A 23,482-nucleotide genomic window follows, 5' to 3' on the forward strand; every position below is an offset into this window, starting at 1 on the left:
TATCTATTAGATAAAAGCTCATTAAAAGTTAAGAGTGAAAGATATAGAAAAGAGTAGAAACTAATAAACACTAGAAAGGGCGGAAAAAAAAATCACATTATAGTTAAACCTAATAACATTTTCGAAGACAACTAACAATAGCCCCTAATGTGTGCTTAAAAACAACAACAAACATGAAAACTCTTCCTTCACCAAGATAACCACAAAATGCCCACCGAAAAGTGATCAAGGTTTCTCATGTTAAAATCAAAATACCCTTCATTCCATAAATGTTTATTTTGCTTATGTTCAAGTATATAAGGGTGTTTCTCATTTCACTCAATTTGGAGGAAGAAAGACATGATTTTTTTTCCCTTAGTTCACAATAAAACAATATGAAACTTCTTCCCTCTGTAGCAGCATGAAGCCCCAAGATTGGTGTGGGCAAAGATATTCTCTGCTGAATCGATTTTCAATAAACAAAAATTATCACGAATTGAGATCGATGTGTCCCTCGAAAATATCCAAAGCATGAGAGGTTTGATCAGCAGCATATCCATCTCCTAATGAAGGTGCAGTTTGAATTCCTTGTACCTGTATTTCCTCTATCCTTCTAATGGCTTCTTTCATGTCAGGTCGTTTTTCCGGGCCTTCTTCAACACAAGCTGCACCTATTTGTAAAAGCTTTTCCATCTCACCGAGTGAACTTTTGGAGCGCGAAATTTCTGGATCAAATAATTCAGCTTCTCTCTTGTCTAAAATTGCAGTTAGGACCCATTGAACAACATCAGTTCCACCTTTGCCGTTGTTTAGATATTGACTAGGGAATTTTCCTGTAAGTATTTCGAGTATAACAATGCCGAGGCAATAGACATCACACTTAGGTGATACCTGACGATATTGTTGTGATTCGGGTGCTTTGAATGCTAACATGGCTTGAGCTGCTTGGGCTGTGTTCACTACTGACATAAATCCGTAATCAGCAAGTAAAGGTTCATAGTCGGAACCGAGAAGAATATTACTAGACTTGAGATTTCCATGAGGAATACTGTAGGCAGTAAGTTGAGTATGTAGATAACCCATCCCTCGAGCTATTCCCTTAACAATCTTTAGACGAGCAGGCCAATCTAGCTCGGCATGGCTAGGTCCTCGGTCACCTGAAAATTCAAAACATAAAGTTAGTTCCACCGATCAACACTCTCATACATACCATGTTGATTGTTGTAGCAGAGGGAAGAATAATTTTCAGAATTAAGATGATCAAAACTCTCATACCATGCAAGAGATAGAGCAAGCTGCCTTTGGGTACGTATTCGTAGATCAAAAGCTTCTCCTCTTTTCTGTAATGATAAGCCAATGGTGTCAAGATGTTTGTATGTCGTAATTTCCCGAGTTGTCTCATCTCCATATCAAAACCTTCTTTACCGAGTTTGTTCATCTCTCTCATTCTCTTGACCACCACTGCCACTCCATTTGACATAACTGCCTTATATGCCGATCCTAAACTGCCATTACCCAACACCTCTGCTGCAGCTTTCATCAAATCGGTAAGAGCAAATGTTCCCTTCTCTTCATTCACCATCATTAAATCCCCCATAGCTGCTGCTGCCGCCGCGTTCTTCTTCCCATGACTCGAACCCTTTCTAGTACTTGACTCCATTGTCCTCCTCGATGATCCTGTCGATAATTGTTGTACATCAAGTGGCTCATCCAAATTTTCCCTTCCAAGAACATCAAAATCCTCCTTCCTTCTTCTCATCATCACCAGAGTAGCTGATATTACAAGCAAAAGAAGCATTGCTACCAAAATCGCGGTTGCCGCTGTCAATTTCGTGGACTCCCCTGGATTTGTTTGTTCTGTTACTACAGGAGGACTTGGATCCGTCGTTCCTGAGAGCGTTCCTCCTTCAGCTGCAGTTTTACAATCCTTGCCCAACTGTGTCCCACAAAGTCCAGCATTGCCTTCAAAAGCACTCTTATCGAATTTTGACAGAGTGGCTGGAATCTCTCCCTCTAGCTTGTTATTAGACAAGTTAAGGGAAGTCAAGGTAGATTGTGGACATGAAGGAATGCTTCCTGAAAATTGATTATTTTCAAGATGTAGCTCAATCAGACGAGGCACAGATGTCAAAGATGTCGGTATGTTTCCTGTGAATTTGTTACCAGATAACCAGATCTTCTTCAAAGATTCCATTTTGGAGAAGTAATCCGGTGGGATTTCGCCGGAGAATTTGTTCCCTGAAAGATAAACACCCTTAAGAGCACCAAGCCTATTGAAATCCGGTATGGGTCCAGAGAAATCATTGTTAACGATACTGAAACTACGAAGGCCTGAAATTTCATGAAGAGCATCAATATCAATGTTTCCAGAAAGACCCAATTGTCCAAGATGAAGACCTGTAACTATTCCTTGGAAACAAACAACACCAACCCATGAAGTTTTTCCGGAACAAGGTACCGAATCTTCAGTCCAAGAATCAAGAGAATGTTTAGAATCTGAAAGAGATTTCTTAAGTTTTATGAGAGCCTCCGAATCAGTTATTGATAATAGTAATGGAGGGAAGAGAAGAAAGAAGATAATGAGGAGGAGAAAGGAAGAATAAGATGGCCGGCGAACAGCGGCCATTAAATTACCTGAAACAGACACCTTCAGGGGAAGGAAATGGCCGCTGTTCTACCGACAAGAAAGAGGAGAGAGAGATCATTAGAGGGTCTAAATTTTTTTTATGGTTTTTGTTATTTTTGGGTGCTGATTTGGGGGCTCACTTTTTTCTTCCTGATTTGTTCATGGTGTGAGTTTGATGAGATTTTGAGAGAGAGGTTTTGTTAGATGCAGAATCCAAATAATTAGGAAGTCAATAGGTGAAAACAGTTATGACAGTTGATGGGTGGAATAATGAATGGACAATTTTCATTTATGAGAGTCCCTCTTGAACGATGGCAATCTAACTGAATAAACCTGTCGGAAAACCATTGAGATCAACTAATCTGCCCTCGTAAAATCCAAAACTCAAAATTCTCAAAACCCTGTAAACTGCACCCGTAATGGTCTGAGCTTTCGAGGAAGTGGGAGAGAATTGTGAGAATAGTCCCGCATTGGGAATGTGCACTCCAAAAACCAAAAATATAATGTCTAGGTCCTCTACAGTCATTGTCAATTGATTTTGATTTAAATGACCATAAATTTAATATGATATCTGAGAAATTGCCTCAATTTCTGTCTGGGTAACCTCATCTTGCCTTTGTAATCGTCGTGGGTACCTGCAGTTGAATGACCACAAATTTACGAGTAAGTGTTTTCGACTATGATCACGCTGTTGACATCAAGTTGGGTTGAGCTTACCGAAAAAGTGCATGCACACTGATACTCATTTTCACACCTTTTGGTGCAGGCGTTTACCTGTTTCCGAACTTAATGATTAAAAACTTTAATGTCCCGAACTTTTAAAAGTTTCAAACTTTAAAGTTTCTGAACCTTTAAAGTTTTGAACATTTATGTGCCAGAACACTTAGAAGTTATGAGATCTTTGGAAGTCCGGAACAAAAAAACCTAGTAAAAAGGTGTGAACGAATAACACAGGCCCTAAAACTAACTAGTACTCCAAGATTGAGAACTTATGTTCAGGTAGAGAAGAAAAGAGGAGATAGACATTTTCACCAACAGGTAATGTGTTTGGCAGTTTCAGGTACTGGTCCAAAAGAGCATGGGTCCCATTCTTCATTCCAAGGTCATCAATAGTTTGTTGAAAAGTGAAAACCACTTCCCATCTTCTTTTTCACTCTTCAGACCCTTGAACCACCACCATAACTGCACCAACCATCTACCTTCATTCACACCAATCTCTCTCTCTCTCTTTCTAAAAAAAAGAAAGAGAAGAGAGAGAAAGTTACTGAGTGACAACATGTGAAGAGTATAAATACAACCTTTTGTGTTTGTCAGAACTCTTGAGAGAGACTTATTCATTAAAGGTATTACCCATTTTTACCATCTCAATACTCAAAGCAGAAATCCGGCTTTTATGTTATCTAATGAAGAGATAAAGTCCATAGCTTATGAATTTACTTTAGTAAAATGTATAACAATGTTTCTCTAAAAATGGGTACTACTTGAATTCAGTTTTTGTTTTCTTAATCCACAACTAGTAAAATTTTTGATAATGTATATACCCTTTTTTTAGTTTTGTAACTTCTTCACCTATTTTTGGCTAAATGGGTTTGTTTATAATGTCATTTCCCAAATCCCATTCAAGATAATAGATTAGATGATGGGTTCTTCTTCTTCTGTCAAATTTATGTTTCTTGTATTGTTTTCGGTGTTTCTTCATTATAGTCTGTTATCACATGCAACCGATGTTTCTTTTGATTCAAGAGCGCTTAAGATCAATGGTGAACGACGTATTATCTTCTCAGGAGCCATTCATTATCCTCGTAGCACCCCGGCTGTAAGTAATTGATAATCGACAAATATTATGATTTTTCTTCTCAATTTGGATTGAATCTAGCAAGATATTGTTAAAACAATGATTATAATTTGAATAATTGTAATGTTTGGAGTAGATAACGTTCTTATAGTTCTCTTCCTCTGTTTTTCTTCCTAGCTTTTTAGCAATGAAATATAAACATGGGATTTTGCATTGATTTATTTTGAATGGGTTTCTCCATTGATTTATTTAGATGTGGCCGGATTTGATGCGAAAAGCAAAGGAAGGTGGACTTGATGCAATAGAGACCTATGTCTTCTGGAATGCCCATGAGCCTCGCCGACGCGAGGTTACACTCTCTTCCAATTACTTTTAAATCCTCCAAGAACATATTCACCTCCCTGCTGGTGGGCCTGATCCTTTCTTGTTTTTTGTTTAGTATGATTTCACAGGTAATCTAGACCTTGTGAGGTTTATTAGAACAATTCAGGATGCAGGGCTTTATGCCATTCTTAGGATTGGGCCTTATGCATGTGCCGAATGGAATTACGGGTATCTGATCTATATCCAAGATTAATATTGCTTGGACTTCCTGACATTGATTTAGAAAGTTTTGCGCTAATTAGGGTCTACTATACGTGCATTAACTTGATTTCTTTTCTTTTCTTTTTCTTATTGAAAGAGGGTTTCCGGTATGGTTACATAATCTACCAGGAATTCAGTTAAGGACAGATAATCAGATCTACAAGGTACTTGCATTTTTGTTTATATTTTTCCCTAGTAACTGAATTTTATTTACTTATTCTGCTTATGACTCAAACTTGTGATTGATCAAGAGAAAATATTTATTTTATGTTTTACTTTTCCGTGTTTGAAGGATGAGATGCAAAATTTTACTACTTTGATAGTGAACATGATTAAACAAGAGAAACTCCTAGCACCACAAGGGGGACCTATCATTCTCACTCAGGTAATGTTTAATATCTCCTCGTTCAATCTTCATATATATATATATATGTATATATATAATAAATACTTAAAGATATGCATTTTAACAGATCGAAAATGAATATGGTAATGTTATGTGGAAATATGGAGAAGCGGGTAAATCATATGTTCAATGGTGCGCAAAAATGGCAGTATCGCTTAATGTTGGTGTCCCATGGATCATGTGCATGCAAGCCGATGCCCCATCGTCTGTGGTATTTTTTTTCATTTTCCTTCTTCGTTTCACCATGTTATTGACCTTGTAGTATAGTAATATTGACAATTTGGCATCTACTGAAGGTATCTTCAACTCTGTTTGGAACTTTGGATCCTAAGAAATTTCTTACCTCGTTTTTTTTTTACTATTGATCAGCTAAATACGTGGAATGGATTTTATGGAGACTCTTTCAAGCCAAATAATCCAAATACTCCGAAGATGTGGACTGAAAACTGGAGTGGATGGTGCGTCTTTATTCTCTTCACCTCTATTCCCAATTTTAATGTTTTCATTGACTGTTTTCTTTGATTTTAAGAAACCATTTTCTGGTTCTGAGATGGAAATATTTTCAGGTATAAAACCTGGGGTAACAGAGACCCAAGCAGACCTATCGAGGATTTGGCTTATGCAGTTGCACTTTTCTTCCAATCTGGTGGAACTCTAACAAACTACTACATGGTTACTACTTCAAGTCCCCAAAACCCTTACACAAATAATAAGCATATATATCTATATATATATATATATATATATATATATATATATGTAAATATTCGAAGATTTATTTCTCTTGTTCGTGTATATGATTTCAGTATCATGGTGGAACCAACTTTGGGCGATCATCTGGAGTGTACATTACTACATCGTACGATTACGATTCTCCCATTGATGAATATGGTTAGTGCACAAGTTAGACATGTCAAAGCTTCCCTCTTCGAAATAGGAGTTCTTCATTTTCACCTCTATTCTCCTACAAAACCATCTTATTTCAAAATTTTGCATGTGAAAATCATTATTTATAGGGAATTTGAGACAACCTAAGTGGGGACATCTGAAAGAACTCCATTCAACAATTAAATCAATGGAGAAAATTCTCACAGATGGGGAAGTATCGGTCACTGACCTTGGAAACGGAATTAATGTATGTATCATTAATCTTTCTTCAGCTTCCCATCCTCTCTTTAAAGATTTCAACACACATATAAAAAGTTTTGTGTTTTTATGTGAATTAATGTCTAAAATGAATACGGCCCTTTTTAATACAGGCGACTATATACACCACAAATGGAACGTCTGGGTGCTTCTTGACCAACAAAAGCCCAACAACAAGTGCCAATGTCACCTTCAAAGGCAACCAGTATATCCTTCCTGCTTGGTCTGTTAGTATTCTTCCTGACTGCAAGACGGAAGTCTTTAACTCTGCAAAGGTAAAATTGGTTTTTTGTCTCTCTTTTCCATGAAAATTTAAAATGATATCCAATAACATGAACAAGTCGTGCGTTTTGGATAAGAACCACAAATAACATAGCGTACATAAGGAAAGCTATAGATAGTTGGGCTTGTACACAACATCGGTTCCCATAATAACCCGAGCGCAAACATGGTCTAATCCTTCCAAAATATTGCCTTTAAGTTTGTGATTTTGCTTAACAGGTGAATGCCCAGACTTCTTTGATGATAAAGAAACCAAACAGAGCTGAAAATGAACCTGATCAACTTAACTGGCTTTGGAGGCCAGAACCCATGAAGGATACAACTATTAAAGGAAAGGGTACCTTTTCAGCTATGCAACTTCTTGAGCAAAAGGCAGCCTCTGCTGATGGTAGTGACTACTTATGGTATATGACTAGGTAACACATTTTTCCCTTTCTAACCGGACAACCCTTAGAAAAGGTTTACTTTTTTTTGCTCCTTAAAATTCAAGTAGTTTTCATTAAATTTTGTATTTATATGCGATGTTATAGTGTTAACCTCGATAAGAACGACTCCTTTTGGGCAAAAGACATGATTCTGCGGGTCAATACCTCTGGCCCAATACTTCATGCTTACGTAAACGGGAAACACATAGGTAAGTTTCACTATTTTCCATTAATTTATATACATATGTGGATATCTTTTGAAGATGATAAATATTGTGACCGTAGGATCTCAATATGGGCTCCACTGGCAATTTATGTTCGTGCTGGAGAAGGCGGCAAAGATGAAACCGGGAGTTAACCAAATTGCCTTACTCAGCACCACAGTTGGCTTACCCGTATGATTTTCCATTAACATTTTACCTTATTCCGGCAGAGCTCGTTAAGCTTAAATTATTAATTCCTTTTTTGTTATTTCATGGTTGATGATCAGAACTATGGAGAGTTTTTTGACAAGGCAGAATATGGAATAGTAGGCGGTCCAGTTCAATTGGTCGGAAATGGAAATGTCACCAAGGACCTATCTACCAACAAGTGGTTCTACAAGGTATATACAATATATAATTATAGAACATATTCGTATTCCAATCGTACGCAATGAATATATTTCTGTTTCATTAGTAATGATATGATCCAGTTGAGTGTACCACTTCAGCGGTACTTCAACAACTCAAACACACACATCTAGTATTATTACAGATGTTATTTCCAATTTGATTTTGTAATTATATTTATCTTTTCCTTTAGGTTGGACTCAGTGGTGAAGATAAACAATTCTATAGCGACAAATCGCCTCATAGCCATGCCTCCAAATGGATTTCAGATAATTTTCCTATAAGGAGGGAGATGACATGGTACAAGGTATGATATATTCTTGCTTTAAGTAGACGTAAGTAGTATCCTTCATGGCTCTTTAATTTACTTCCATTTTGTTGATTATTAGACAACCTTCAAGGCTCCTCTCGGCACAGACCCTGTGGTGGTAGACTTGCAAGGCATGGGTAAGGGACATGCTTGGGTGAATGGAAATAGTCTTGGCCGGTATTGGCCGTCCGCGCTTGCTGATGCTGATGGATGCGGTAATTGTGATTACCGTGGGCACTTTGACTCTGGCAAATGCAAGAGCAATTGTGGACTTCCTACGCAAAGATGGTGAGAGCATTACTTGTTCTATCTCGTTTATACTTTTCTTCCTCCATGGGCTTGGAACCACCTATTGTATATGGGGCTACTGTAAATGAAGCCCTTGACAATGACTGGCTGATTGAATGTGGCGTTGATGGAAAAATCCAAGCCAACCTATAGGCCCAATACGATCAAACCAAAATCGAACTCCAACGGGGACTATCCCCAAGCCCAAATGTTGAAGTAGGACAAGTCTAGATTAGGCATGTCAAGGTTTTACCCGAGATGTAATTTTCTTTCTCGTGGAATCGGGAGCTTCTTAGTTATACAGTTTCAGTGCGAAGACACATGGGCTGCTAGTCCATCAACACACAAACCGACCTGGGTACAAGTCCAAGTTTGATAATTCAAAACTAATAATCATTTACATGGGTCAAACATGACTTTGTGAAACAGGTATCATGTGCCAAGGTCATTCCTCCAAGAAGGTGGAACAAACACATTAGTTCTATTTGAGGAAGCCGGTGGTAATCCCACACAAGTGAGTTTCCAGACAGTGACTGCAGGAACCATATGTGGGAATACATATGAAGGAAACACATTGCAGTTATCATGCCAAGGCGGCCAAACAATCTCGGCTATCCAATTTGCTAGCTTTGGAGACCCACAAGGTACTTGTGGGTCCTTCAGTAAGGGTACTTGTGAGGCTGATAACAGCTTATCTGTTGTACAAAAGGTAATTTTTCTTAATTAGTCACAATTTCTTTTGGATTCTGTAAGATTTGAAACCTAGTCTCCAAGGTGGAAACTCCGTCACTAAACGTATTCTTGTTGTTGATGAAATTGTGCAGTCTTGTGTGGGGAGAACAAGTTGTTCGATTGATGTTTCTGCGAGGACATTTGGTTCGTCGAGTAACTGCGGTAGCAACATCTCAAAGAGGCTGGCAGTTCAAGCAGTTTGCTAAGTATTAGAACACAAGTTCCATGACAAAGTTCATCAAGGCAATGGTTTCGACTATGTATGAACATAACATTGTTGGCTTTCACTTGCCTTATCAAGAAGGGCTTGTCAAGTAAATACCCCAATAGTTACTAAAATATACTTACACCCTGCATAAATGTGCATTTACATATGACATAAGATAACACGATTATAAATGAAATTACGTATTAATCAGACAGATCTATATTCTCATTTCGTTTTCATTTTATAGTATTGTACAAAGAACAACTAACTCATCCAAATCGAGTTGTATTAGTGAGAATTGAATTATGTCGACAATCTTGTACGAAGAACAACTAACTCAATCCAAATCCAGTTGTATTAGTTAGAATTGGATTATGTCGACAATCTTGTACGAAGAACAACTAACTCATAAATCAAGTTGTATTAGTTAGAGTTGGATTATGTCGATCGAGATCACTCTCCGTGGGGATCAAGTACAAAGATAAATTATTAACATCGATTAATCACTTCACTAAAAAAAACTTATTGTTTTTTGAATATTGACTAAAATGGTCATTACAAAGGCTTTGATACATCGATAATATGTGATAAGTCCGATAACTGTCGAATTATTACTGGCCTAAATCCCGACGAAATTAAATGGTCTAAAACCCGACGAATTAAATGACCTAAAGCATACGGAAACTACATTTATCTCTTAAGCTTACTTCAAAAGAATATGTATATATTTCTCATTAAACTTCAAAGTACACTTGTTAATTAATTAGTAAAAAAATAGAAAACAATTAGTTTCCCCAAATTCTGTCTAATGATTAATATAAACAATTAGGAGATGCCAAAAAGTTTTCAGTAACTCCGGCAACTAAAAAAAACTCGCCGGAGTTCTGACCCACCACCGGCCATAACTTTTGAATTTCAAAAATTCCAAAGAAAAGACTGATGATCTTGAAAAAATTCATCAAACCCATTACTCTCTTCATCAACATAATGATCAAATTCAGTCTGGGGAGTCATTAAAAATTCATTAGGAAGAAGATCATCAAGTTCACTGAACCCAGTTGATGATGATGGCAACAAATCCAAGAAAGATGACCACTCTGTTATCAAATTATCTCTATGATGATCATCTGTGTATGAAGAAGATGGAGCTGGAGAATAAGTAGTAGTAGTAGTAGTAGTAGTAGTAGAAGAAGAAGAATACCCAGATGATGAAACTTCAGAATCAAGAGTAAACTCTTCTTCATTTGCAAATTTAGCAGCTAAAATTTGAATTTCAGATGAAGAAAGGGAACGACCATTACCACCAATTTTAGTATGAATTTGTGGTGGGTTATTTGGGAAATTGAAATTAGCTTTGTTTCCTCTTAAACAAAAAAGGGCAGCATCAAAAGCCCTAGCTGCTTTTTCAGGTGTGTCATAAGATCCTAACCATATTCTTTCTCTACTATTTGGTAATCGAATTTCTGATACATATTTTCCCCATTTCCTTTTCCTAACTCCCCTATATGAAGAAGAAGAAGAAGAAGCATTGTTGTTTCTCTCACTAGAATTGGAATTGGAAGTAGTAGGCTTCACCATTTTGTTGATTGAATTTTTGAAGTTGGGATGATGATTTAGGAATGGCGGCTCTTTCTCTATATATATAGTGTGAGAGAGTGAGGGAATTTAGAGAGAGAGAGAGAAGTGAAGAAGTAAGAAGCGCGTGTGCGAGAAGAGAAAAGCGAAATGGATTTGACACGTGGGTAAGATAAGAGAATAGATCCTCTCATCAAACAAAAAAAAAAGATAAGAGAATAGATTAGAGAGAGAGTCTACGCGTTAAAGTTGAAGTTTATTAGTACGAAGGGAGATCGTTTTCCTCGTGCTTGATAGTTGATAGTCCAAGGGTAGGACCTAACTAACTAACAAAAAGGGCTATTTCCCAAATAGCCCCCAACTTTGTGACCGGTTTCCTGCCTAGCCCCCTACTTTATCAAAAATATCCAGATGGCTCCTTTTTTAAGATTCCGTTATAACACCGTTAACTAGTCATCATTTCTCTTTCCTCCATCTCATCGCCTCTCTCTGCCACCTCATCTTCTCGCCACCTCATCGTCTTCACCGGCGAAGTCGCCGGCCGGCAATTTTTCCGACCGACCAATTTTCCGGCCGGCCACCTTCAAACATAAAAAAAAAAAAAAAAAAATTCTCTCTCATCTCTCTCTCTAGGCAGGTGGAACCTTTCTCTCTCTAATCTCTATCTCTCTAAACAGGTAATTCCTTAACACATCAGGAATCATAATCTTTCCCCCAAAGTGAAGAAAGGAAAAAAGAAGAGATTATTGCCTTTATCACCCACATAAAATACTCAAAAAGATGAAAAGGAGATTAAAAGAGAAATCAAATCAATATTTAGTTGTTCAAACTTTATCTCATCAGATAGATTCATGGAGAAATTAATAAACAAAGAATTAGTGGGTTGTCTTCTTTACTTCTAAAGTTTCCTGATCCCTCTCTCACTGTGACAACTGCTGTTGCTGAAGAAATTTCTTACTTTTTCATCTTCTTCTTCTTCTTCTTCACTACCCACTACTCCCCACTATGAATCACCACTATCCTTTCTCTCTCTTACTTCAATTCTTCCTTATTCTTCTCTTCTTTCTCTCTCTCTCTCTCTCTCTCTCTCTCTCTAACTTCCTCTGTAACAAATATTGAAGAACAAGCAATGGAATGTCAGAAAATAGAGATGGGTTTTTGAGTGATCGATTATCTAAACCAACTTTAATCATTGGACTTAGGTTTAAACTAACATAGGCAGAGTAATTTCTTCTAAATCATCTTAAATCCGAGTACAAAAATGATTTCTTGTATAAAATATCAACATTCTGAATCAATTCATCCAGAAATAAGAAACAATTTCTGAGAATACATTACTAGCTTGATTTCGAGTGAAAGAACAAAGAGTTAGAAGAGATCTAGATTTTACCAGATAAGGAAAGTTCATGAGAAACCAAAAGAACGAGGTTGGACTTCATAAAATAAAGCGGATTTTTAGGGCTTTCGATCTGGCTGGTTGAGTGAATCTGAGTGTCACTAGTCCGTTCATACTGATGATGATGATCACAAGAATCAAACGCAGGTCTAACGATGAAGACAATGAAAGTCGAGATTGAGAATACAAAAAGTAGCATCAAAAGCCATCTCCCTCTCTTCTGAGAAGTACTCCACACGACTGAATGTTTTGCCATTTTTGTCTATTAAGAGGGTTAAAGTTGTGATTAGTAACAGATTTGGACATTTTTAAGGCTTGATTTCTGCTCGACCAAGGTGTTCTAGGGTTTTTAAAAAAAAGGTGTTCTAGGGTTACGAATTTCAGGGAAGCATCAAAAAATTGGAGTGTTACTGTTGAGTCGAAAAAAGCCTAACTGATTTTGTGTGGTTGCTTTGAAGAGGCGAATCCACTTTAGACCTCTTCTCTCTTGATCTGTTTAGAGAGAGATGAGAGATGAGAGAAGAAAAGAAATTTAGAGAGAGAGAGATAAAAAAAAAAAAAATTAAATGTTTGAAGGTCGCCGGCCGGAAAATTGGTCGGTCGGCGACCTTCGCCGGTGAAGACGATGAGGTGGCGAGAAGATGAGGTGGCAGAGAGAGGTGATGAAATGGAGGAGAGAGAAATGATGACTAGTTAACGGTGTTATAACGGAATCTTGAAAAGGGGGCCATCTGGGTATTTTTGATAAAGTAGGGGGCTAGGCAGGAAACCGGTCACAAAGTTGGAGGCTATTTAGGAAATAACCCTATCAAAAATTATGTCCTAAGCATGCTTTTCATTAGTACTCGTAAGAGTTAATTTTACCAATAACGCTACACAACCTATCTCGTAGAACTTCCACTTGAATCGTACGTGAGAGAAAAATTAACTTTTCATGTGACTGAACATGTGAGAGTAGAGATAAACTTTTGTTTTTCTCACATGTAGTTCAAGTGAGAGTCTCAGGAGGCGGGTTGAGTATATCTTTTGTATTTTTACTAAGGTTATCTTTTGTTAACCGTAAGATTAGTAATGTATGTCCAGCTAAAATCAAGGTCAAGGTGTTTAGCATCGCAAATTCCAGTGAGACAAAATCAAACACTTTCTCTTATTAAATCTGGTGCAATCCAATGAGACAAAATTAAACACTTTCTCTTATTAAATCTAGTGCAATTACGTAATCTGGTCGGGATTCAGTTAAGGTTTGATTGAGCATAGTATTAGCGGTGTAGTAAATATGTTGAAATAATTTATTTATTTTAACCTTCTGACAAATTTCTCTCTCCTTTATTATCTTCTTCTACTTCATCCAATTTATCGTCTTCATCCCCACTAATCTCAAAAGAAAAATTTTGAAAATTTGGCGTAAAATAAGAGTTATTTTTTTGATGGTCTCTTAGTTTACGATCCTGCCTAGCCTCTTATTTTACTGGAAATGCACATATAATTTTTTTTTTCCTACTTTGCAATCTATTGACGGTGAACTTTTTAGACTTTTTTCTAAAGCTCCCTTCGTCATCTTCATCCCCAAAGAGGCAACGACTTCCTCTCAAGAGAAAGTAGGTTAAAATTCTCGATCCGTTGAGTCATATTTCAATTTACCACCCGATATAACATTCTTTTTTTTGTTGAAAGACCACCAGATATAATTTGATAGCATAATTTGCATAGTTCAAATTGGTGTTGACTCCTGAGAGCCAATAAAATCAGATATCACACTACCCGTTTACTTTTCCCACTTTTTTTTTTTTTGATGAGAGCTTTTCCCACTTTATATTATGACAGTTAAAAGCAGCCCTAATGGGACCCGGCCCACTTCTTTAAACTCTCCTATAAGATTGCGGCTATAATAAACGTGTTCCTTGTATCATTTTTCAACATCACTTTTCTTTATTGAAAGTAACATCACTCAAACTCTCTTTTAATTTTGATTGCACCAGACTTTAAAAAAAATACATTTGGATTGCTCCAGATTTGGTCCTATTCTTCTTACGCCCTTTTTATTGATGGCTTTCTATTATAAGATAGGTTTGGCATTTAGGGCTTTTGGTTGCCTGCAATAAGATAGGTTTGGCATTTAGGGCTTTTGGTTGCCTGCAATATTAGTGTAATAGTGATAAGTAATATCAAACATAGATATGATGTAGAAAATTGGCGATAAATAGACCACAATAGAGTATTTTATAGTCTTTTTTGAAGACGTCATTTATTGCGCATTCGTGCTAACGCAGTTTCATTGACGAATCGTCTCCAAGAATATAAAAGATTTTCTTCGAAGACTATTAGCACTTCAAATTTCAAAAAATGGTGATCCAAATTTGTAGAGAACCCTCCCAATTGTTAGACCCTATAAGGCTATAATTGCAATTATAGGTTTCAATCAAACATCATTATTAAAAGGGTTAATATTCGGGTTGAAGAAGGTGAAGTAGAATATAAAGAAGGATCAAGGATGAAGTGGAGATAAGTTGGACAAAAAGAAGTAAAAAAAATACAATTATAGAAATGTTATGAGGGTAGAATTGAAAGGGTAGACCAAATTTGAGAGTCAAATTGAACTCTCGCACACAACTGAGAGTCAAACAGAAAACTCAAACATTAATGAAAGTCAAATCGACCAGTTGGTCACTAATTGAGGCAAAAAACGGAATGAACCCTTATCAAAATGAGAAAAAGATAGTTACATATAAATTTCTTTGTGAATATTTAAAGAGAATGCCCCTTCAAAGAGATACAAATACTCACCATATGTACCTCGACAAAATATTAGTGATAAAATTCAATTAAAAATAATTATAGTTTTAATTCAAATAATAAGTATGGTCAATTGAACCCTGTCCTCAACAAGATCGTTGATTTTGACTAATGAAAGCGGATTATCTCTCGTCAGAGCAATTAAAGGAAGAGTGACACCCAATTTTTGTCAAATTCAAATAGGGCAGTTACTTTTTACCTTAGGTACATATGCCTCCTCTAAAGTGTTGGAATTCTAGCTCTTTCAGAATGGCATGTCACTGGTGGCTCGGGTTCCTCGGGAAGGAGGCCTTCTACGCCCTTCACCTAAGTTGCACTGGAAAGCCCCAAAGGTAACTGTAGGGAACAATATTATAGGGTCTTTATGTCCAGATGAATGTAATTCACATCCCGTTAGCCACATGTTAACTAATTACAATAAGTTCGATAAATTTTGCATTTTTTTTCTAACAATATATTAACGTTACATGAGCGCATAAGAGGTTCAAGAATAAGTTTTCTTTATAAGGGTTAAAATCACTTATTTATGCTATATTGCAGGGTGGATCTCGAAAAATACGAAGTATCTTTCTCCAAGATGTATATAAGACTTTCATCCAATACGCTTTTCACATAATTCTATGTGTGCCTATGAGATCGAGTATGGAATTTTACTAAGTCACTTTAAATTGAGTATCCGTTTTTCTTATTTTCTGCTAGGAATAGAAATCTTGTGTATTACATGTTCGTAAGATTGAGCATTGGGTTTCTGTAAGAGGCGGTTTGGGTGATGGATGGTTTGTGAAGGAGGTTTCCAATTTTGGTTTCAAATTGGTTTTTTGAATTATGGCGGTTTGAATGCTCATAGGCGGTTCCAATTTGGGTTTCCAAATTGAATGGTTTCTAAATTTTGGTTTCCAAAATTTGGTTCCCCCACCGGCTTATATTATAATATAAATAAGGGTCTTGAGTCTTTGTAACACACATCAACACAAGCAACAACAACTCTTCTTTAGAGAAAGCTAAAGAGAGAGAGCAAGTGAGAGAGAAATTTTTTTCATAGTTTTGAGCGGTGTTTAATTTCTCGGTCGTCGAAGATTTAGTATAGAAGGTTAATTCTATACGGTACCATCTTGGGACGAACTTGCGGATTGTGTTAGTCGTCTTCATCTATCCTTCAATAAAGATTTCTTGTTCGCCCGAGGACGTAGGCTTTAAAGCCGAACCTCGTTAAATTCTGTTCGCATATTTGATTTTGGCTTAGCTTTTCGATTAATCTTCATAATCGGATCAATTTCTAGGATGGGTTCGATAGCTTCCGCGACTTTTAGTTCTAACAATTGGTACCAGAGCCTTGTTTGAGATTGAACGAAAAGAAGATGGGATCGAGAAGTGGTACGGTCAAATCAGGGAAATATGAGATAGAGAAGTTCAATGGAAAAAACGATTTTTCTTATTGGCGGATGCAGATGAAGAATCTGCTAATCTCGCAGAAATTACACAAGACGTTGACGGGAAAGAAACCAGGAGATATGTCAGATGAGGATTGGGAGGAGTTAGATCTCGAAGCACGGGCCACCATTATGTTGTGTCTTGAGAGGGACGTGGCGTTCCTAGTAGACGGAGAAGCAACGGCGGCGAGTGTGTGGTTAAAGCTAGAAAGCAGTTTCATAACGAAAACTTTAACAAATCGGGTCTACTTAAAATCCAAATTATTCACATATAGAATGGAAGAGGGTTCTTCTATTCAGGAATATGTGAATAGGTTTGACAGGATTATCTCAGATTTGAAGGATATTGATGTTAAGGTTGAGGATGAGGACCAAGCCCTCATATTGTTACTTTTATTGCCTAAATCCTATGAGAACCTTGTTCAAACTTTGATGCTTGTTGGTGATAGTCTAAGCATGGAAGAGACGAGAAATTCGCTATTAGCGGATGACCTTCGTAAGGTTGCTACTAGCAGTATGGCGTCGGGTGGAGTAGACAAAGATCAAGCACAAGGGTTGTTTGTAACGAGGGGGAGGAGTAATGAAAGGGAAAAGGGAAAGGGCGGGAAATCTAGATCCAAATCTAGAGGCTCTTTCAAGAAAACGTGCTTTAGTTGTGGTGAGCTTGGCCACTTTAAAGCGGCTTGTCCAAAGAGAAAGTTGAAGCAAAAGAACGAAGGCTACAAGGAGAAACAAGAGATGCAAGAGGCGGGATATGTGTCAGAAGAGGCGGACGAATGTTTCTCGGTGACAGAGGTGTCTGAGAAGATATTCGATAAGTGGATGCTTGATTCAGGGGCGTCACACCATATGTGCCCAAATAGGGAGTGGTTTACTACCTATAGGAGTATAGATGGTGGTACAGTTATACTGGGTGATGATAGTATATGTAAAACTGTGGGACTCGGAACAATACGTATCAAGATGCACGATGGAGTGGTGAGAACATTGACGGACGTAAGACACATACCCGATTTGCGAAAAAATTTAATTTCCCTTGGTGTGTTGGAGCGGAACGGTTGTAAGATAATTATAGAGAATGGCTCCATAAAAGTCGTTAAGGGTTCTTTGGTGGTAATGAGAGGTACTCGTTACGGTAATTTATACAAACTTTTGGGGACAACAATTACGGGAGATGTAGCAGTAGGAATCAGTGGAAGGGATCCAACGGCTAGTACGAGGCTTTGGCATATGCGCCTTGGGCATATATCAGAAAAGGGTCTATCTTTGATGTGCGTGAAAGGCTTGTTGAAGGACATGAAGAAGTCTTGCATGGAGTTTTGTGAGCATTGTGTGTTCGGGAAGGCACACAGGGTGACGTTCTCTACAAGCAAGCACAGGAGCAAAGAGGTGTTAGACTACGTACACACCGATGTCTGGGGACCGGCAAAGTTACCTTTCAAGGGTGGTTCCAGGTATTTTGTTACATTCGTTGATGATCATTCGAGATTTGTCTGGCTTTATTTTCTGAAGCATAAGAATGAGGTATTCAACACATTCCTGGTGTGGAAAGCAATGGTTGAGAACAAAACTGGTCGAAAGCTGAAGACGTTAAGGTCGGATAATGGGACCGAGTACACGGATGGGGCATTCAAGGAGTTTTGTAATCAGGAAGGCATTGTGAGGCACTGGACAGTAGTAAACACACCTCAGCAGAATGGAGTCGCAGAGAGATTGAACCATACACTACTTGAGAAGGCTAGATGTATGCGCTCCAATTCAGGATTAGGCGTAGAATGGTGGGCAGAATCTGTTGCTACAGCTTGTTATATTGTGAACAGGTCTCCACATTCTTCTTTAGATGGCGGCATACCTTACGAGGTGTGGTCAGGTGAACATGCAGATTACGGGAGACTTAGGGTTTTCGGTTGTACGGCCTATTACCATGTTAAAGGTAACAAACTTGACAACAGAGCAAAGAAGGCAATTTTCTTAGGATATGCTACAGGAGTCAAGGGTTATCGGCTATGGTGTACGGAAGACAAGAAGTTTGTAATCAGCAGAGATGTGGTGTTTGATGAGTCGTCTATTGTAGCTATGGCGAAAGCTACGGTGCCTAATTGTGGTGATGTTGGGTCTACTAAAGCTCAAGTAGTGGAAGTAGAAGCCGAAGACCAACGGGTTTCTAGGAATCATGATCAGGTGGAGCATCAGGATAAAACTCAGGATGAGGAAATTGATGAACCCGATCATGAGGAGGTTCAAGGGGAAGGTACACAAGTTTTACAACAACAGCAGCAGGATGTTTCGGTACACACTAGGCCGAAACGGTTATATAAGCCAGTACAGAGGTTAGGGTCAGACAAACCTCTTAGGCATTACGGGCAGGCAAATGTGGTTGAATATGCACTCTCGATGGAAGACGACGAGCCGGTCACCTTCAAACAAGCTATTACCGAGGAGGAAAGAGAGAGTTGGTTGGCTGCTATGCAAGAAGAGATGGAGTCTCTCCACAAGAACAAGACATGGGAGGTTGTCCCATTGCCCGAAGGTAAGTCTGTTATTGGTTGTAAATGGGTGTACAAGAAGAGGATTCTTCCGAAATCAAGGGTACAAGGTATAAGGCAAGACTAGTGGCCAAGGGTTATGCACAGAAAGAAGGGGTCGACTACAATGAGATTTTCTCACCAGTTGTGAAACATACTTCTATTCGGGTGCTATTGAGTATTGTTGCTCATAGTGATCTTGAGCTATAACAACTCGATGTTAAAACCGCCTTCTTGCACGGTGATTTGGAAGAAGAAATTTATATGGCTCAACCTGAGGGATACAAGGTTGAGGGCAAAGAAAATCAAGTATGTCGTTTGAGAAAGTCTCTTTACGGATTGAAACAATCCCCTCGCCAATGGTACAAACGATTTGATTTTTTCATGCTAAAGCATGGTTTTCGCAGAAGTGATTATGATTGTTGTGTATACATCAAAAAACTTCGCGAAGGTGACTTTATTTATCTCCTTTTGTATGTGGATGACATGCTTATTGCTTCTAGAAGCATGGTGGAGATAAATAAGTTGAAATCTCAACTCAGTCAAGAGTTTGAGATGAAAGACATGGGCGCTGCAAAGAAGATACTGGGAATGGAGATTAAGAGAGAGCGGTCAAGTAAGAAACTGTACTTGAATCAGAAAGGTTACATCGAACGAGTAGTTTCTCGATTCGGGATGCAGAATGCGAAGGCGGTGTCAACACCTTTGGCACCACACTTCAGGCTCTCGGGAAAACAATCTCCCACTACTACGGTGGAGAAGGATCATATGAACCGTGTACAGTATGCTAGTGCAGTTGGCAGTTTGATGTACGCTATGGTGTGTACTCGTCCGGACATTTCACAGGCGGTCAGTGTGGTTAGTAGGTTTATGGCAAACCCGGGAAGGACACATTGGGAAGCTGTGAAGTGGGTCTTGAGGTACTTGAAGGGTACCGCTGATACAGGTTTGTGCTTTGGTGGAGACACATGTCAGGTAAGCGGTTATGTTGACTCGGATTATGCTGGCGATCTAGATAGAAGACGATCTACTACTGGTTATGTATTTAGGGTACATGGTGCTCCAGTTAGTTGGCGATCGATGTTACAATCTACAGTTGCGTTATCTACTACGGAGGCCGAGTATATGGCTATGGGCGAGGGTGTGAAGGAAGCATTGTGGTTGTGGGGTCTTCTAGATGATCTAGGGATTAAGCAGGAGAGCGTAGATGTATGGTGTGATAGTCAAAGTGCGATTCACTTGGCAAAGAATCAGGTTCATCATGCTCGCACTAAGCATATCGATGTCAGGTATCACTTTGTACGAGATGTCATAGAGGAAGGTAATGTTTCTCTCATGAAGGTACACACAGATGAGAATCCCGCGGACATGTTGACTAAAGTGGTGACATGTAGCAAGTTTCAGCATTGTCTGGAATTGCTACAAATCGGCTCGTGTTAAGTTGCCCGAAAGGGCGTAATGGCGACAAGGTTTTCTTTATGTGAAGGGTTGGTAGAACTACGGTAGGCTTGATCCTGTAAAAGGGTACGTAGGCAGCCATGGTCATATGGCGCAGTCGGATGAAGTTACAAGAAGAAGCAAATATATCTTACAAGGAGTATCCTGGTGTTCGTCCAAAATTTGAAGTTTATATCAAATTGTGTACGAGGTGGAGAATTGTAAGAGGCGGTTTGAGTGATGGATGGTTTGTGAAGGAGGTTTCCAATTTTGGTTTCAAATTGGTTTTTTGAATTATGGCGGTTTGAATGCTCATAGGCGGTTCCAATTTGGGTTTCCAAATTGGATGGTTTCTAAATTTTGGTTTCCAAAATTTGGTTCCCCCACCGGCTTATATTATAATATAAATAAGGGTCTTGAGTCTTTGTAACACACATCAACACAAGAAACAACAACTCTTCTTTAGAGAGAGCTAAAGAGAGAGAGCAAGTGAGAGAGAAATTTTTTTCATAGTTTTGAGCGGTGTTTAATTTCTCGGTCGTCGAAGATTTAGTATAGAAGGTTAATTCTATACGGTACCATCTTGGGACGAACTTGCGGATTGTGTTAGTCGTCTTCATCTATCCTTCAATAAAGATTTCTTGTTCGCCCGAGGACGTAGGCTTTAAAGCCGAACCTCGTTAAATTCTGTTCGCATATTTGATTTTGGCTTAGCTTTTCGATTAATCTTCATAACCGGATCAATTTCTAGGATAGGTTCGATAGCTTCCGCGACTTTTAGTTCTAACAGTTTCTGAAGTTGTGTCAAAGAAATGTTTCGGATTGTTCCTATTTGACTTGCACTTGTCCTAAAAAAATCGAAGTATTTCGAATTGTCTGTTGACATGAACAAAACCAGGAGAACCCTCTGAAATGACACTAGACATATAATGAGTCAAATCCCTTTAGAAAGAAAATTTTTGTCTCATGGTAGTCTGGTCCAGCCCCCTTATGAAACTTTTGTTATTGGGTTAATAGCCATACACTTCATATGTTTCTAGTGATTCACATGGCAACATCAAATGATACAAGTCTTGGATAAGAATCTATAATGTACTTGAAGACCTTTATTTGACGATATTTTACTCTCACAACATCTAGGGTTCCTCAAACAATATGATTCAAGCCAGGTAAATCCTCAACCCTTCCTTCTCTTACTAAGATTACGGAATATTGAATTTAAATGCATAGAAGTGAAAAATCAGTCGAACCAAAGCCAATCCGTACTTGGACAAACCAAAGCAAACTTCATTGATTTAGTTTGACCCCGACTTGAATATTTTTACTCAAACCAAACCAACTGACATCTTGAGTTGTTTATAACACTTTTACCTAATGAAATTTAAATTTATCTTAATAAAGTTAAGTCGTTTACGAATTTGACTATTATATTGTACTGTAACAATAATATATGTTGAGATGGCAATATGGTAAAATTTATATGACATCATATGAATTTTAAAAGGAAATAACTGTTCAAAATAATTAACATTATGAATCAGTTTGGACCGATCTACCAAACACAAGGAAAACCGAACTTAATCAGCCTAAGTCTTCACTGGTTCGGCTTCGACCGGCTAAAATAATAATTTCTAACCAATTGATGTTCACCCAGTTCAAAAAATAAAAATAAAAATTGATGTTCACCCCAATAAAAAGGCAACCTTGATTATATCGTTGGTGCATTTTGTACATTCTTGTTTTACTGTGTAATTTACTTTAGGCCAGCGCTTTGGGGAAAGCTAAATAGTTTCCGGGTGTGAAATTTTAAAGGGAATATGTAGAAATTTAGAAATTTTCCGGGAAAATAAATTTTAAGGAGAAATAAAAAAAAACACTCCACCTCACCTCACTCTCTCTCCACCTCACCTCTTTGTTTCCGGCCGGCGACCATGAAAAAAACATTCACTCTCTCTCTCTCTAGAAACTCCGACGAAGGGGTTTCCCTTCGCCGGAGTTCCGGTATGTTGAAGAACAGACCAGATCGGTATGTTCTTCAACAGACCAGATCGGTCTGTTCTTCAATAGACCGGAACTCCGGCGAAGGGAAACCCCTTCGCCGGAGTTTCTAGAGAGAGAGAGAGTGAAAAAAAAATTAATTTTTCGGCCGGCGACTTAATCGGAGAAGATAATGAGGTGGAGTGAGGTGAGGTGGAGTGAGGTGAGGTGGAGTGAGGTGAGGTGGAGAGAGAGAGAGAGAGCTGAGGTGGAGAAGTATTTTGCTTTCCCCCTAAATAAAATTGTCAAACAAAATTGACTAATTTTTGACCAAGTCTTTACACCCTGGAAACTATTTAGCTTTCCCCAAAGCGCTGACCTTTACTTTATTCTCAGGGGCATTACTGTAATTTCTATCCATATCTTTTCTATATAAATATAACATTACCGTATTCATTAGAGTATCTTGACTTCTAAACTTTACATGGTATCAAGAACCAATCCCTAGAATTATTCTCTCTCTTGGGTTTCAGTGCATATTCTATCTTCTTCTTTCAATGGTCGACTCTACTGTGTATTCCCCCTTCCCCACAATTGTTTCTTCTCTACCCACCCAATCTCAATCCCACTCTCCATTTCATGCTCTCTCTAACATTGCGAATATAGTTTCCATTCAACTAGACAATACCAACTACCTATTATGGAGCAGTCAATTTCCATTCGACTAGACAATACCAACTAACATTGCGAATATAATTCTTCACTCTCAAGATCTCTTCAAGTTCATCAATGGTTCTTACCCACCTCCCTCCAGAGTTTCTTTCCAACTCTTTTGATGTTTCCTCTACCCCTCAACGAAATCCAGACTATGTCATCTGGTATCTCATCGATCAAATGCTCCTCTCATAAGTAAATGCCGCTCTCACTGAACCTATTCTCAGTCAGATTCTTGGGTT

General features: G+C 38.2%; 3 protein-coding genes across 3 annotated transcripts; 1 reads left to right on the forward strand and 2 right to left on the reverse strand.

The window, feature by feature from the left end:
- Nucleotides 1-77: 77 nt before the first annotated feature.
- Nucleotides 78-3,420, reverse strand: LOC147536932 (pollen receptor-like kinase 3). The gene is made up of 2 exons (XM_086644576.1): nucleotides 1,255-3,420; nucleotides 78-1,136 (listed from the first exon to the last, which is right to left on the reverse strand). Exons 1-2 carry the CDS (start codon nucleotides 2,603-2,605, stop codon nucleotides 469-471), a joined length of 2,019 nt encoding a protein of 672 aa, XP_086500702.1. The 5' UTR covers nucleotides 2,606-3,420; the 3' UTR covers nucleotides 78-468.
- Nucleotides 3,421-4,235: 815 nt separating this feature from the next.
- On the forward strand, nucleotides 4,236-9,607 carry LOC147536933 (beta-galactosidase 15-like). Its single transcript, XM_086644579.1, has 19 exons — nucleotides 4,236-4,421; nucleotides 4,654-4,749; nucleotides 4,840-4,952; nucleotides 5,083-5,149; nucleotides 5,278-5,370; nucleotides 5,459-5,602; nucleotides 5,761-5,849; nucleotides 5,958-6,063; nucleotides 6,198-6,282; nucleotides 6,408-6,526; nucleotides 6,651-6,812; nucleotides 7,039-7,235; nucleotides 7,350-7,453; nucleotides 7,530-7,639; nucleotides 7,735-7,848; nucleotides 8,049-8,162; nucleotides 8,245-8,453; nucleotides 8,883-9,162; nucleotides 9,278-9,607. The coding sequence occupies exons 1-19, from the start codon at nucleotides 4,242-4,244 to the stop codon at nucleotides 9,389-9,391; spliced, it is 2,496 nt and encodes an 831-aa protein (XP_086500705.1). The 5' UTR covers nucleotides 4,236-4,241; the 3' UTR covers nucleotides 9,392-9,607.
- Nucleotides 9,608-10,096: 489 nt separating this feature from the next.
- Nucleotides 10,097-11,043, reverse strand: LOC147536934 (ethylene-responsive transcription factor ERF013-like). The gene has a single exon (XM_086644580.1). It carries the CDS (start codon nucleotides 10,969-10,971, stop codon nucleotides 10,309-10,311), a length of 663 nt encoding a protein of 220 aa, XP_086500706.1. The 5' UTR covers nucleotides 10,972-11,043; the 3' UTR covers nucleotides 10,097-10,308.
- Between the last annotated feature and the right edge of the window lie 12,439 nt (nucleotides 11,044-23,482).

The sequence above is a fragment of the Eschscholzia californica genome, unplaced genomic scaffold (genome assembly GCF_041429995.1).
Source record: "Eschscholzia californica isolate CP2 unplaced genomic scaffold, dmEscCali1.0.p SCAF_5, whole genome shotgun sequence".
NCBI classification, from domain to species: Eukaryota; Viridiplantae; Streptophyta; class Magnoliopsida; order Ranunculales; family Papaveraceae; genus Eschscholzia; species Eschscholzia californica.